This window comes from Canis lupus, chromosome 20 (assembly GCF_003254725.2).
Source record: "Canis lupus dingo isolate Sandy chromosome 20, ASM325472v2, whole genome shotgun sequence".
Taxonomy (NCBI): domain Eukaryota; kingdom Metazoa; phylum Chordata; class Mammalia; order Carnivora; family Canidae; genus Canis; species Canis lupus.
In genome coordinates, this window is record NC_064262.1 from 48,189,549 (window position 1) to 48,206,552 (window position 17,004).

Genomic DNA, 17,004 nt, shown 5'->3' on the forward strand with positions numbered 1-17,004 from the left:
CCTCCAGTTCCATCCACGTTGAAGCAAATGGTGGGTATTTGTCGTTTCTAATGGTTGAGTAATATTCCATTGTATACATAAACCACATCTTCTGGATAAGAAAGTCCTTATTCAAGACAAAGCCCTGGAGCTTACAGGGATTTGTTTTACTTTAAAGATCGCTTAAGGCTTTGGAGTGGTGATTCAGAGGAAGTAACCAGCTCACATGGCTGGGGAGCAGTCAAACAGTTCCTAACCCCCCTGCCCTCACTGGCTTTCCTGGTCCCCTTTGACCTCTGCCACCACCAAATCTTCCTTTCTACAGTCCTTGAGAGCCCCTGCCTACAGCCTTCTAGTCCTGATGACTCCTGTGATAAGCAGAATTCTAATTTGGCAATGAATGATGAATGTGTACACACACTTTCTTCCAAATTTTCAGTTAAATGCCATTTTAGGTGCTGCTGTGAAGGGATTTTTCAGATGGAATTCAGATCCTATACCTGCACCTCAATGTTTATAGCAGTAATTTCCACAACAGCCAAACTGTGGAAGGAGCCTTGATGTCCTTTGACAGATGAATGGATAAAGAAGATGTGGTATATATATATACAATGGAATATTACTCAGCCATTAGAAACGATGAATACCAACCATTTGCTTCAACGTGGATACAACTGGAGGGTATTATGCTGAGTGAAGTAAGTCAATCAGAGAAGGACAAACATTATATGGTCTCATTCTTTTGGGGAATGTAAAAAATAGTGAAAGGGAATAAAGGAGAAAGGAGAAAAATGAGTGGGAAATATCAGAAAGGGAGACAGAACATGAGAGACTCCTAACTCTGGGAAACGAACAAGGGGTGGTGGAAAGGGAGGTGGGCGGGGTGTGGGGGTGACTGGGTGACAGGCACTGAGGGGTTCACTTGATGGGATGAGCACTGGGTGTTATGCTATATGTTGGCAAATTGAACTCCAATAAAAAAATAAAAATAAAATAAAAAAGAAGATGTGAGATAGATATAGATATAGAAATATATTATTACTCAACCATCAAAAAATGGAATATTACCCAGCCCTCAAAAAGAATGAAATCTTGTCATCTTCAATAATCTGAATGGAAATAGAGGGTATAATGCTAAGCAAAATAAGCTAATCAAAGAAAAATAAATACCATATGATTTCATTCATATATGGACTTCAAGAAACAAAATATGAAAATAGGGGAAAGGATGGAAAAACAAAATAAGATGAAAATAGAAAGGGAGACAAACTGTAAGAGATTCTTAACTCTAGGGAACTAACAGGGTTGCTGGGGGGAGGGGAGGTGCATAGGGGAATGAGGTAACTGAGTGATGGGCATTATGCAGGGCACTTGATGTAATGAACACTAGGTGTGATATGTGCAACTGAAGAATCACTAAATCCTGCCCTTGAAACTAAAACTACAGACACATTAACTAAACTCAATTTAAGTTTAAAAATTAGAGAAGAAAAAGGAATGCTGATATCTGTGTGAGGGTCTGTGAGAGAAGGAATGGAGGTACCCCCTAGGAGCTGAGCACAGTCCCCTGCTCACAGCTAGCTAGAAAGTAGAACCCCAGTCTTATGACTGAAAGGAACTGAATCCTGCCAGTAACCAGGGAGCTCACACGAGGACCCTGAGCCTCAGAAGAGAATGCAGCCCTAGCTGATTCAAGGATTTCAGGCTTGTGAAGATCCTGAATAGCAATTCAGCCATACCATGCCTGACTGCTGCCCTAAAGAAACCATAAGACACAGATTTCTGTTTTTTAAAGCTCCTACATGTGGGGAAATGCGTTACTGAGAAATAGACATGGGATGCAGCCCCTCTCACCTGCACATCGTGGTGGGCCAAGAGGACAGCAAAGCTGCTGAGGTGGGTGCACTGGCAAGTGGTGCTGGTGTCTCCACTATTCACCATCGTACAGCCTCTGGTGGACCAATGACCAGATCCATCCTGACTGTGCTCCCAAAAGACACAGAACACCTTTTTTGTTGGCCCAGGGGTCACTGACTGTAGGAAAAACATAGGTGGGAGCTGGTGGTTCTGGTGCTCAGAAATGCTTATCCAAAGCTGGCTTGCAAAGAGCTTTCCTGGGGTAATGACATACTCGTGGGGGAGCCCTCCAGAACCTCAAGGCTGAGGTAGGCAGTGAGGCTGTACTCAGGACCCAGGCTCTTCCACATCCACAGCCCCATGCCACCAGCACTCACATGGTGGGATAAGATGTAGGTGATGGGGGAGCTGAGCTTCTTGTTGCTCATAAAGGCCGAGATAACATCTGAGAGCAGAACAGGGGAGACTCCTTGCAACAAGCTTTTGTGTGCCCCGGGCAGAACAGCCTGCTTCTCAGGCTCCAGGACCAGAGGGGCTTCAGCCAGCAACTTGCCCATCCCCGGAGTGGAGATGAGGCCCACCACAGAAGGACCTGCAGGGCAAGACCAATGTTGATACCTTGGGAAGCCCAACAGGGCCCCTTTCTCCTCAGATGGATTCTTTGTGGTCCCACTATATCCCCCCTTCCCTTTAATCTTCAGTTCCCTGTTTGTCACATCCTTAGGCATCTCATGGCCTTCCTCCCATCTCAGCCATTACCTGAGTCACCAGATTCATGCGCCACATCCCATTTCAACAGCATCTTTGCCTGATTCTGACTCAAAGTGACATTACTATGTCCTTGCTCCTGCACCTCCAGGGACAGATCTACAAGTTGTAGGAGTTATATAAGGAAGTTAGGTTAGTAATTCTGCCTGGAATGGTTGCTATAACACCATTATTTTATATATGTATTTACACATACACACAATTTACGAAGGTTTATGAGAAAATACTATGAGCATTTGAACACCAACAAATGGATGGATAACCTAAATGAAAGTGACAAATTCCTAGAGACATACAAACTACAAAAGTAATAGAAGAATAAAGTTGAACAGACCCATCATGGGCAAAGATAATGGAACAGATAAAAATTCCCCAAAATAAAAAGCTTAGACCAGATGGATTTACTGCTGAATTCTCCCAACTATTTAAGTAAGAATTAACAAGAATCCTTTGTAAATTCTTCCAAAAATAGAAAGGGAAGGAATGATACCTAAATAATCTTATGAAGCCAAGATAACCATGATAACAAAACCAGATAAATTCGTTATAAGAAAATTATAGACCAATATTTCTTATGAACATAAATGTATTTTTATATATTTTATATGCCAGTTTGATTTGCCAACATATAGTATAACACCCAGTGCTCATCCCATCAAGTGCCCCCCTCACTGCCTGTTGTAAATGTAAAAAAAATTAGCAAAACATTAGGAATAATTTAACCCAAGGGGGTTCAAGACTTGTACACAGAAAACTACGAAAAAAATTAGAAGTGAAATACCCTAAGTAACTGGGAAAATATTCATTATTCATAGATTAAAAGGTTTAATATTATTAAGATAGCAATATTTCCCAATGAGCTCTAAAGATTAAATACAATTTATATCAATATTCCAACAATTTGGGATCCCTGGGTGGCGCAGCCGTTTAGCGCCTGCCTTTGGCCCAGGGCGCGATCCTGGAGACCCAGGATCAAATCCCACGTCAGGCTCCCGGTGCATGGAGCCTGCTTCTCCCTCTGCCTGTGTCTCTGCCTCTCTCTCTCTCTCTCTCTCACTGTGTGCCTATCATAAATAAATAAATAAATAAACTTAAAAAAATTATTCCAACAATTTCTTTTTTTTAGTGTGTTTCTTTTTTTTAACAAATTTATGTTTTATTGGTGCTCAATTTGCCAACATATAGAATAACAGCCAGTGCTCATCCCGTCAAGTGCCCCCCTCAGTGCCCACCACCCTGTCACCCCCCACCCCCCGCCCACTTCCCCTTCCACCACCCCTAGTTCATTTCCCAAAGTTAGGAGTCTTTCATGTTCTGTCTCCCTTTCTGATATTTCCCACTCATTCTTTCTCCTTTCCCCTTTATTCCCTTTCACTATTTTTTATATTCCCCAAATGAATGAGACCATATAATGTTTGTCCTTCTCCGATTGACTTATTTCACTCAGCATAATACCCTCCAGTGCCATCCACGTTGAAGCAAGTGGTGGGTATTTGTCATTTCTAATGGCTGAGTAATATTCCATTGTATACATAGACCACATTTCCTTTATCCATTCATCTTTCGATGGACACCGAGGCTCTTTCCACAGTTTGGCTATTGTGAACATTGCTGCTATAAACATTGGGGTGCAGGTGTCCTGGTGTTTCATTGCATCTGTATCTTTGGAGTAAATCCCCAGCAGTGCAATTGCTGGGTCGTAGGGCAGGTCTATTTTTAACTCTTTGAGGAACCTCCACACAGTTTTCCAGAGTGGCTGCACCAGTTCACATTCCCACCAACAGTGCAGGAGGGTTCCCTTTTCTCCGCCTCCTCTCCAACATTTGTTGTTTCCTGCCTTGTTAATTTTCCCCATTCTCACTGGTGTGAGGTGGTATCTCATTATGGTTTTGATTTGTATTTCCCTGATGGCAAGTGATGCAGAGCATTTTCTCATGTGCATGTTGGCCATGTCTATGTCTTCCTCTGTGAGATTTCTGTTCATGTCTTTTGCCCATTTCATGATTGGATTGTTTCTTTTTTTTTAATTTATTTTTTATTGGTGTTCAATTTACTAACATACAGAATAACCCCCAGTGCCCGTCACCCATTCACTCCCACCCCCCGCTCTTCTCCCCTTCTACCACCCCTAGTTCGTTTCCCAGAGTTAGCAGTCTTTACGTTCTGTCTCCCTTTCTGATATTTCCCACACATTTCTTCTCCCTTCCCTTATATTCCCTTTCACTATTATTTATATTCCCCAAATGAATGAGAACATGTAATGTTTGTCCTTCTCCGACTGACTTACTTCACTCAGCATAATACCTTCCAGTTCCATCCACGTTGAAGCAAATGGTGGGTATTTGTCATTTCTAATAGCTGAGTAATATTCCATTGTATACATAAACCACATCTTCTTTATCCATTCATCTTTCGTTGGACACCGAGGCTCCTTCCACAGTTTGGCTATCGTGGCCATTGCTGCTATAAACATCGGGGTGCAGGTGTCCCGGCGTTTCATTGCATTTGTATCTTTGGGGTAAATCCCCAATAGTGCAATTGCTGGGTCATAGGGCAGGTATATTTTTAACTGTTTGAGGAACCTCCACACAGTTTTCCAGAGTGGCTGCACCAGTTCACATTCCCACCAACAGTGTAAGAAGGCTCCCTTTTCTCCGCATCCTCTCCAACATTTGTTGTTTCCTGCCTTGTTAATGTTCCCCATTCTCGCTGGTGTGAGGTGGTATCTCATTGTGGTTTTGATTTGTATTTCCCTGATGGCAAGTGATGCAGAGCATTTTCTCATATGCATGTTGGCCATGTCTATGTCTTCCTCTGTGAGATTTCTGTTCATGTCTTTTGCCCATTTCATGATTGGATTGTTTGTTTCTTTGGTGTTGAGTTTAAAAAGTTCTTTATAGATCTTGGAAACTAGCCCTTTATCTGATACGTCATTTGCAAATATCTTCTCCCATTCTGTAGGTTGTCTTTGAGTTTTGTTGACTGTATCCTTTGCTGTGCAAAAGCTTCTTATCTTGATGAAGACCCAATAGTTCATTTTTGCTTTTGTTTCTTTTGCCTTTGTGGATGTATCTTGCAAGAAGTTGCTGTGGCCGAGTTGAAAAAGGGTGTTGTCTGTGTTTTCCTCTAGGATTTTGATGGAATCTTGTCTCACATTTAGATCTTTCATCCATTTTGAGTTTATCTTTGTGTATGGTGAAAGAGAGTGGTCTAGTTTCATTCTTCTGCATGTGGATGTCCAATTTTCCCAGCACCATTTACTGAAGAGACTGTCTTTCTTCCAGTGGATAGTCTTTCCTCCTTTATCGAATATTATCCAAGAATAATTTCTTTAGAAATGGACAAGTCAGGGCAGCCCGGGTGGCTCAGAGGTTTAGCATTGCCTTCAGTCCAGGGCGTGATCCCGGATCGAGTCCCACATCAGGCTCCCTGCTTGGAGCCTGCTTCTCCCTCTGCCTGTGTCTCTGCCTCTGTGTGTGTGTGTGTCTCTAAAATAAATAAAATATTAAAAAAAAGAAATGGACAAGTCTATCCTAAAATTCACAGGACATTCCAAGGGGCCCAAATACCTAAAACAATCCTGAAAATGAAAACCAAAATTGGAATACTTACACCTCCTGATTTCAAAACTGACTACTAACCTATAATAATCAGAACAGTAGTAAATAAAAACAGTGAAAGGGATCAAAGGGGAAAGGAGAGAAAATGAGTGGGAAATATCAGAGAGAGTAACAGACATGAGAGACTCCTAACTCTGGGAAATTAACAAGGGGTAGTGGAATGTGAGGTGGGCAGGGGAATGGGGTGACTGGGTGATGGGCACTGAGGGGGGCACTTGACAGGATGAGCACTGGGTGTTATACTATATGTTGGCAAATTGAACTCCAATAAAAAATGCCCAAAAAAAACCATATAGAGCAATAAAATGAAATTGAATGTCCAAAAATAAACCCATACTTCTGTAATCAATTGATTTTCTTTTTTAAAAAATATTTTATTTATTTATTCATGAAAGGCACAAAGAGGCAGAGAGAGAGGAAGAAGCAGGCTCCCTGTGGAGAGCCTAATGTGGGACTCGATTCCAGGATTCTGGGATCATGACCTGAACCAAAAGCAGACACTCAACCACTGTCACCCAGGTGCCCCGATCAATTGATTTTCAACAAAGGATACCAAGACTCTTCAGTGGGAAAAGAAAACTCTCTTCATCAAATGGTGTTGGCACATGTGGATATCCACTTGCAGTAGAAAGAAGCTGGAACTCTACCTCGCACAACACACAAATATTAACTCAAAATGTATCAAAGGCACTTGATGGAATGAGCACTGGGTGTTATACTGTACGTTGGAAAATTGAATTTAAATTTAAAAATGTAAAAAAAATGTATCAAAGACCTAAATTTATGAGCTAAAACTAGAACAGTTAGGAAAAAAAATGCAGATGTAAATCTCCATGGCCTTGATTTGGCAATGGATTCTTACAGAAGACCCCAAATGCACATGCAACAAAAAAGACTTCATCAAAACAGAAGCATTTGTTCATTAGAGCAAAAAGACCATGAGAAAGTGGAAAGACAACCTATGAAATGAAAAAAAAATAGCAAATCACATGTCTCATACAGTCTACTATAGAATATATAAAGAATTCTTACAGCTTAAAACCAAGTCAAACAAAGAATTATTTTATAAAGGCAAAGGACTTGAACAGACATTTCTCAAAAAAAAATACTGATATTCAACAATCACATGAAAAGATGTTAAATATCATTAGTCATTTGGAAAATGCAAATCAAAACCATAACAAGATATCACCTGACATACACTATAAAGGCTATAAGAAAAAAATGTTAAGTACCAAGTGTTGCTGAGAATGTGGATATTGGAACTCTGTGTGTTCTAGGTGGGGATGTGAAATGGTGCCTCCATTTTGGAAAGAGTTTGGTGGTTCCTCAAAAAGTTGGTTGAACACAGAGTGACCTCAATGCTGAGAAATTCCACTCCTATGTATATATGCAAAATGCTGAGAACAGTTATTCAAAAAAACCTTGTCCACCAATATTCATAGTAACACTATTCAAAATAATCAAATGGTAACAACACAAAAGTCCGTCAGTTGTATATGAATGGATATACAAAAGGTGCTGTATCCACAATGCTGGAATTTCCATAAAAAGGAAAGAAATACTGACACATGATACAACATGGATTCACCTTGAAGCCATGATGCTGTGTGAAAGAAACTATGATTCTTTCATATAGATATGAAATGCCCAAAAAAGGCAAATCCATAGACATAGAAAACAGACTGGTGGCTGTCAGGGGCTGACAGAGGAAAGATGAGAAAGGACTGCATAGTGGATACACTATTTACATTTGGGGTGATGAAAATATTTTCGATGGAGGTGATAATTGTACAACTCTGGGTGTATGAAGTACAACTAAATTGTACACTTTGTTCAAAATGGTGAATTTTATGTTACATGAATTTACCTCAATAAAATAAGTCATACTTAAATATCAAATAATAGCAAATGGATATTCTTAAAATTTTTTAATTATCTCCTTTTGAAGATGTTTCTCTTTGGTTATCTTAAATTCTTCACTATAATTATTTCATTTGCTGATAATTTACATTAAAATGAAAATGTATTTGTCATTTCTAATGGCTGAGTAATATGACAAATACCCACCATTTGCTTCAACGTGGATGGAACTGGAGGGTATTATGCTAAGTGAAATAAGTCAATCGGAGAAGGACAAACATTATATGTTCTCATTCATTTGGGGAATATAAATAATAGTGAAAGGGAATAGAAGGGAAAGGAAAAGAAATGAGTAGTAAATACCAGAAAGGGAGACAGAACATAAAGACTACTAACTCTGGGAAACGAACTAGGGGTGGTGGAAGGGGAGGAGGGCGGGGAGTGGGGGTGAATGGGTGATGGACACTGAGGTGGGCACTTGACAGGATGAGCACTGGGTGTTATTCTGTATGTTGGCAAATTGAACACCAATTAAAAATAAATTTATTATTAAAAAAATAAAATAAAATAAAAAATAAAGTATTTAAAATTCAAAAAATAAAAAAATAAAATGAAAATGTATATGATTCAAGGTTTATTCATTTCTTTTTAACCTCTTAATTGGTTTATAACGCTATACACATGTTCACTCCCTCCAGTGAGGTTGGGGGACAAATGAGGTGGGGAACAGGCAGAGCAGGAGCCTGAGGCAGACCCCAGCACTTACCTGTGCCTGCAGATGAATTGAAGTTCAACAGCCCATTGGGCAGGGCCTGGCTTACATCTCTCAGGACATCTTCCAGGCCAACCAGCAGGTTAGTGGCCACATAGTGCTGTTTTGAGTGAGGCAAGGCCTCCAGATCTCCCGGAGTCTCCAGCAGCTCATCCACCCCCCATATGAGTTTCTAGAGGGATGGGGACACAGTGAGCCATGAAGACCCTGCCCACTCAGCCCAAGAGCAGACCCTGGAGATTCATTGGTAGACAAAGGTGGTACTGGATCAGATTCCCTGGGTCTTTGCCCCTGCAATCCAGCCACACACAGTCAACCCTTTCTCACAAATTCCAAGAATGAAATTAGCCCAATGTCCACAAACAGCAGGAAGAAAAGTTATTTATGGGTGCAGGTGGGTGTTAACAATGAGTACCAATGTCTGCATATCTGCTCTTCCCACCCACTCTGGGAGAGATGGGGCCTCAGAGAGGCAGCATTTTGTTGGGGCTTCCTGCTCCCAGGCCTCTATGGGATGCCTCCACCTTGCTTCTCCTGGGGTGTGCCCTTACCTGGATGGTTTCCTGAGCCAAGGCTGGCTTGAAGTCTCTGCGCAGCTCTTGGACTCTTTCAAAGAAATTAGAGAGTCTCTAGAATAGAGATGAGAGAGGTCAGAGATCCTCACGTGTGGATGTGGGAGCCTAGGGGAAATGGGTGAATGAGATGGGCTGCACAGAGGGATGCCTGCCTTCTGGTCCCTACTGGGGCCACTCACATGGCTCTTGATTCCAGGGGGTGGGGTCCAGGTGGGGAAGGATATCTCTGCAGGGGATAGAACAGATGTTCATTAGGTGTGAGAGTGTCTGTGTTTATGTCTGTATCAGGGGCAGGTCTGGGGTCAAGTGAGACCAGGTACCTTCACAGGTGGTGTTCAGTTGCTTATCCTGGAATCCAGGTTTGGGCTCCCAGCCCCGGCGGCAGCGGCACTGGTAGGAGCCCACAGTGTTGACGCAGACAGTGGAGTAATGGCACATATGCTGCCCAGAGCTGCACTCGTCCACATCTGGGGGCGCAAAGATGGGAAACAGAACACCTTTCCTCTCCATGCCCTGCTCCTGTTTCCTGTGTTAGTGTCTCCCATTAATGGGAGGTGATATCACCTGCTGACCCCACATCCTGGTGATGCAGGGCTTATAGGAAGTTTGTGGAAGCCTGACACCTAGCATGTGATCCCTGTACTGATGTGCAGGTTGTGAATATAGAAATACCTTTGTCCCAGTTAGTAATTAGCTGCTGCCTGGGGTCTCCAAGGAACCTGCTCTTTGGTACCCCAGCTCCTTCCCCAGGAAACTCCAGATCTTTTCCCATCCAGCCTCAAAGGAATTAATGCCTGGTAGGGCAGGACACCCCCAGGGTTCATGCTGCTTGGTTTGTGTGGGTGTCACTGAATATGTGATCAGATGTTCTGAGTGTGTGTCTCCAGGATGTGGCGTCTGAGCTCTGGACCTTCACAGACGGTGCTGTTTGGGCCATTGGGGGATCCAGGAACCGGCTTCCATCCCAGGTGGCAGTGGCACTCATAGCCACCGATGTTTTTGAGACAGTGTGTGGAGTTGTGGCATGGGTTCTGCCCTGAGGTACTTTCATTCACATCTGAGGAAAGCCAGAGGGTCATAGTGTCCTCCCCTGACTGAACCCATCCTTTCTGTCCTTCTTTCAGACTCTTTAGCACTTCACATCAAGAATACCACACATGGGATCCCTGGGTGGCGCAGCGGTTTAGCGCCTGCCTTTGGCCCAGGGCGCGATCCTGGAGACCCAGGATCGAATCCCACATCGGGCTCCCGGTGCATGGAGCCTGCTTCTCCCTCTGCCTATGTCTCTGCCTCTCTCTCTCTCTCTCTCTCTGTGTGTGTGACTATCATAAATAAATAAAAATTAAAAAAAAAAAAAAAAAAAAAGAATACCACACACATGTACCAGCCACCTAGCCTGTCAATATAAATGTAATGATAGCATTTTCCTCTGTAAAAACTCCATAATTTCCTTGCAAAGTGGACATGGGACAACCAGGAATATGTGTCATTCCAGACAAAGCTGAGTCTCTTCACATATAGTGCAGATTGTGTGGGTAGATAAAGGGGGGAGGCTGTGATGGGAGGTTGTGGGAGGTTGTGACACTGAGATGCCCTTGTGTTGACTGATGGGGGCTCGGGAATGGCACCAATGCTGTCCCAAGCTGCATCCCTGTCCTTATTAGACATATCCCAGAGGGTCAGCCCTGCCCTACCCAGGCCAGGTTTCCTGTCTCCTCACTGCCTGCACCGAGCACGCACCATTCCTGAAAGTATGGCTGCCTCTCCACTGCCAAACCTCCTCATGGCAGCTTCCTTTAAGATGGGCTCAGCAGAGACATTATGCTGGAACATACATGCTCTCAGATTGTACTCAGAAGTACCTTGATGCCATCTCTCTTTTGCTTTATGAAAATAAAATGCCAACTAGATATTTGCACAAAGGATACAAAAACCTGATTCAAAGGGATGCATGCACCTTGGTTTTTATAGCAGCATTATCAACAATAGCCAAACTATACAAGAGTCCAAATGTCCATCAACTAATGAATGATTAAGGAAGATGTGGTGTATATATCAATGGAATGTTACTCAGCCATCAAAAAGAATGAATTCTTGCCATTGCAGTGATGTGGATGAAGCAAGAGTATATGATGCTAACTGAAATAAGTCAATCAGAGAGAGACAAATATCATATGATTTCCCTGATATGTGGAACTTAAAAAACAAAACAGATGAACATTAGGGGGGAAAAGAGAGAAAACAGACTCGTAAATATAGAACACAATCCTCTGGTTGTGTCCCTCCAGATGGGATGTGAATGGGAGGATGAGCTAAATAGGTGATGGGCATGAAGACAGGCATGTATCCTAATGAGCACTGGGTGTTGTATGGATGTGATGAATCACTAAATTCCATACCTGAAACTAATATACTAGTATGTTGACTAAAAGGAATTTAAATTAAAACTTGAAAATTTAAAAACAATTAATTAAATAAGAGGGAAAAAAAGAAAAGAAGATGCCAAGTGGCAAGGAGGATATTTAAAAATTACAGGAGTGACCAGGAGTGACCCTCTTGAGAAAGTACTGACTCTGGGAATTTGGAAAGGGACATTATACCAGGTAGATGCCCAGGGTGTTCTCTGATGCCTGGAGAAAGTGGGGTGAGTGATCCAAACCTCACTGATGGGCAGATGGAAGGTGTGGGTGGTTCCTACCTCGACATGTGTTCTCAGTCTCATTCATGAATGTCGTTGCCCCAGAAGCAAGCTCATATCCCAGGCTGCACATGCAGTAGTAGCTCCCCTCTGTGTTCTGACAGTCTGCTAACCGTCCACAGGATACCAACGGAGGTGGTCCACACTCATTGATGTCTGGAACACAACAGGGCAAAGGGTCACCTCCCAAAGGTGTTAGTTCCTGCAGGGCAGAGGCCTGACCTCCAGCCTGACTCTGCCAAAGGGACTGGAGAGAGCTCAGCTTGCAGGTGGCATTCCTGGAGCAGGTCTGAGCTGGAGCCAGCTGCTCTAGAAGGCCTGCTACCTTCTCTGCTCATCTCTACTCTCTGGTTGGGTCTGAGGACACCTAGATTCAGATACTCTGTTGTTTTAGAATGGGAGCTATGAGGAGGTCTGCATCCCCTTCTGCAGGCCTTGTGAGGTGGACGAAAGCACTATAAATCTGTTTACACTATTGTGGATGTGGAGTTGGGCTCCAGTCAGGGTGACAGTGGCTCTGAAGCCCACTCTCGATGTTAAGTCAGTGAAGGGAACCCTGGCTGGGTGGTACACATCATTCAACCTGAGGATGAAGCCAGGTGGTCAGGCCCCTGCCCGTTGATAGTTTCCACCTCCAATTACTCATGGTGACCTTAGTACACCTCAGAGTACTCATCACCTGCCCCCCCCTCCAAGCTCTCAACATCAGGCATTTTCAAGAAGCCTGAGGATGTTTCTGGAGAAGACTTGCTACCTCCAACCCTGGAGGAAGTTCCTCTTATCAGAGCCCATCGCAGATATGAAATGAGGAAGCAGCATGCAGTTCTCACAGCTGAGTCACTGCGGGCATTTCTGGAATCTTATCTCTGTCTGTTCTCTAAACATGAGAGCAAAGATTCCCTCCAGCAAGGTTTTCTTTGAGTAACTTCAGGACCCACAGAGCTGGGGCCACACATCACTGGCTAAAAATAACTGTTCAATAAGAATCTACAAGACAGGAATGTATCAAAATGCAGAGACAGAATGTTTCTTCTGTACATTCCAATCAGGAAACCAAAGACTTTCAGAGCCTGAAAGGACTCGTGGCATCACGCTGAGTCAGGGCAGGCAACTTGTCTCCTCCAGAGCAGTTTCCCACCAGAACTCCTAGACTTCCCTTCTAAGGTCCCAGGTCCAGGCTTGAGTGTCAACACCAGGACATGGCAGGATATGGGAAGACACACCTGACACATTCATATTCACCCCCACCTGGGGAATGAGACTGACCTCTTCTCCTCTCAGATGGTGGCAATGGCTGGACATCTGTCTTCAAGGTTGTTGGGTGGGGTGGGGTGGGGTGGGGTGGGGTGGAGTGGGAGACAGGTGAGAATGAGGTGTGCAGGAGGGGAAGACACAATGATGAGAAATTCTCAACCTGACAGGTGTGCTCCCAGAAAGGACCTGGGATCCAGTCACACCAGCCATTTTCCTTTGTTATTAATACGTATGCATCCAAGATAATTTTAATTAATGAAGAGTATTTTTTGTATAAATACAGTGCAATTTGCTTTTTCTCCATTTTTATTGTAAAGTTCACATAACATAAAATTTATCACCTTAACCATTTTTAGTATTAATCTCCTTTTATAATTTGTGTTGTTGAAGAATAAAATCTCAGTTTTCAACCCAGATCTAGTTCTACCACCTGACTAACTACGGGACCTTGGACAGGTCAGTCAATCTCTTTGAGTCCAAATTTGATCATTTAAAAAACCACGTAGCTCTGCTTCTCTCATTGGTCTACTGTGAGGAGGAAGGTGGAAAATCTTGACTGTGAGAGGGAGGTACATGTTCCACACGAGTTCATGCTAGAAGAAGAGCCTGAGCTTCCAGGCCTTGACTGTTTCTTCCCTCTCCTTACTTTCACAACCTCTCGCCTTTCCTTGTGCTATGAGAATCATAAAGTAATAACAGCAGTGACCATGATAATAGCTTGTGTTTAACAGTCTGCTCTGTACTAGTCTTTACCTGTCCTGCTCACACATAAATTTTAAATCTGATTCCATCCGTGGGAGGTAGGTACAATGATTATCCCCAACTTACAGGCAAGCAAACTGAGGCATAGAGAGGAGAACACCTTCCCCCATCACCTCCATCCACCATCTCCATCCCCCTCCAACACTCCAGGCCCCTTTACCATCACAACTCCCCCGGCCACGGAAAATCTCCCCAGATGAAGAATTGAATCCCGGAGAGCAGCGACAGGCGTCACCATTGAAAATAGTGGATTTCGGAGGGCAATGGCGAACAGAGTCTGTGGAGGCAGAGGGTGTGGGGACAGAAACACAGTCAGAAGCCTCAATAAATGGAGGGAACCAGCTGCCAGCTGGGGGTCCAAGAGCAGGGGAAGGTGGGTGGAGGAAGAAGAGGGATAGCTGCTACTGGAATAGGAAAAGACAGACAACTCTGGACATTTGAGAAGATAGAAACAATTTCTGTTATCTGCAAAACACCAGAGCCTCAGTGGGGCTGGCTAGGATGACTTACCACTATTTATTTGGGCTCCAACACCCAATGCCAACAGCAGCAACATCAAGAGTCCTAGGGCAGAAAAAAACAGAAAGATGACAAAAAGAGGAGTGGAGCTCCAGTTTCAGTTCATGTCCGCATGGTCATTGCATTATGGTTGGTGGCTCTGATGCTGCAGCCTATGTTTCTTCCAAGGCTCTTGTAATTTATGAAGATTTCAGGACCAGTTCTCTACCCTCCCTCTCCCCAGATTCTGCAAGGAGTCAGTCACCAACAGACACCATGCCTATGGAACCTCCATTCTAAAAGTAAAGGGACAGAATAAACACAGATGATATCAGGGACACAACTTAGAAATTCCAGCCTCTCCCAGGGACACGTGGGTGGGTCACTAGGTTTAATGTCCAACTTTCACTTTCAGTTCAGGTCATGATCTCATGCCTTGGGAGATCAAGCCCTGCATCAGGCTCTCTGCTCAGTGGGGAGTCTGACTGGGATTCTTTCCCTCCTCTTCTAACCCTCCTTCCCACTCAAGTATATAAACCATTTTAAAAAGAGAGGGAGAGGGAGAGAGAGAGAGAAGTTCCAGCTTCTCCCAATGGAGGCAGTATACCTTGAAGCACAAAGTACTCAGATTGTTGTGTTATGCCCATACCCAAGTTCTTGGTTCTCTGGCAATGGCGGAAATCTACCCCAAGCATTTCTCTTCCAGGATCAATCCCCCTACTTAATATACATATTTCAGGGAACACAAGAAGAGTGTGGGTTGGAGGATCAGACAGCCCCAAGTCTGAGTCCCAGCTCATAGTGGTTTTGGCCAGGCAGAAAGCCCGGAGTCGTGAGACGGGGAATTGATGACAGGTAAAGGGTGAGAACTATACCACTGGCAGGTCAAGACACAATCTCCTGGTTAAGTGGCCTCTCCAAGTGGAGTACCCATGGCTTCTATGGTTCCTTCCTAGTGAGCTCCTAGCTCTCCTACAGCACACTGAGGACACAGCCTTTCCCTTTCTCTCCCAGGCTGGTCCTGAGCAATGGGTCACCAGACAGGCCTCGTGGTATGAACCCGTTGAAGGTAGGAAGGAATCAAAAAAAAAAAAAAAAAGGAAGGAATCTACCCCACAGGCAATCATGACCTGGCCACCTGTTAGAATCTGTCATTCCATTCATGGGAGGCATGATGTTGCTGTGAAGGTGGGTTTTTTTAAATAAGAGTAACACTGAAGTCAGTAAACTCTGAGTCAAGTGGATTACACTCCATCATGTGGGTGGTCCTCGCCCAATCAGTTACAGACCTTAGGAGGAAAAAAACTGACCTCCTCCAAAGAAGAGAGAATTCTGCTTCCAGACTGACTTCAAACTCGAGATGCAACATCAGCGTCCCTGAAAATATGCCTGGGTTTCCAGCCTGTCCTACAGATTTTAGACTTTCCAACTTTAACAATCTCATAAACCAATTTCTTAAACTAACACATTCTCTCTCATCTCTCTCTCTCTCTACACACACACACACACACACACACACACATACATATATATCTACACACACATTTACATCTCTATACATATGCGCACATATACACATATAGATAGACCAAAACTTGGTTCTGTTTCTTTGGAGAACCTGGTTTAATACAGACTGTAAAATGAGAAAGGTCTGAAAAGTATCCGAGTGTGCCTAGAAAAAAATTTCACCAACTTCCTTCCTTGAGAACTTAGTATAATTAAATTAATACCATTCCTCAAATTTTATCCCTGTTCTCCCTTACAGAGATAGTAGAAACAAACAGTGAAAAATAGAGCAAAAACCAGAAATAAAGCAAAGAACAGAGAAAATTCTCATGCTGCATAGAGTTCTTGGTTGCTTTAGTTGCCTTATGCCAATTGTAATTCTGCCTACCTGGCAGCAACCTTGGATGCCCATTTCTCTTGGTGCAGACACCAGTGAGCACAGCCACAGAGGATGCCATCTGGACTTGATCTGTGTGTGCTAAAAAGACTTCTGTTTACTTGTGCGCTAGATGAACTGACTTAGTAAACTGCTGGTCTGGAGGTTTCTTTCCCCTGTTTCCTCATGATGAACATCTCTGAAACTCATACTTCTCTTTTTAAGTATTTCCTTCGCATTACCAATATTCACGTAGAAAGCTTCCTTGATGGCTGTTCTATCTTTTTTATATAGGAAGACCTCTCAAACACGAAGACTCATTCCACTAGTGTCTTTGCCCCTACAAGGTCTGTTTTTTATCTATTTATTGTCTATTCACAGACATCTTTATTTTTAAGTCTTTATTTTGAAATAAGTGTAAGTTGACAAGAAGTTTCAAAAACAATAACCAAGGTCTTTCACCTGGTTTCCTGAAA

At 43.3% G+C, this 17,004-nt stretch overlaps 1 protein-coding gene across 1 annotated transcript in view; it reads right to left on the reverse strand.

Annotated features, from left to right (window-relative positions):
* Nucleotides 1–16,657, reverse strand: part of LOC112666864 (adhesion G protein-coupled receptor E2-like) — a 55,018-nt gene extending 38,361 nt beyond the window's left edge. The window contains exons 1-11 of the mRNA XM_049098216.1: nt 16,541–16,657; nt 14,659–14,712; nt 14,309–14,425; nt 12,133–12,288; nt 9,755–9,901; nt 9,614–9,660; nt 9,411–9,488; nt 8,854–9,031; nt 2,596–2,703; nt 2,214–2,428; nt 1,834–2,013 (exon numbers count right to left, since the gene is read on the reverse strand). Coding sequence (XP_048954173.1) covers nt 1,834–2,013; nt 2,214–2,428; nt 2,596–2,703; nt 8,854–9,031; nt 9,411–9,488; nt 9,614–9,660; nt 9,755–9,901; nt 12,133–12,288; nt 14,309–14,425; nt 14,659–14,712; nt 16,541–16,610 — 1,350 coding nt within the window. The 5' untranslated portion in view covers nt 16,611–16,657. The remainder of the gene's footprint in view (nt 1–1,833; nt 2,014–2,213; nt 2,429–2,595; nt 2,704–8,853; nt 9,032–9,410; nt 9,489–9,613; nt 9,661–9,754; nt 9,902–12,132; nt 12,289–14,308; nt 14,426–14,658; nt 14,713–16,540) is intronic.
* Nucleotides 16,658–17,004: the final 347 nt, after the last annotated feature.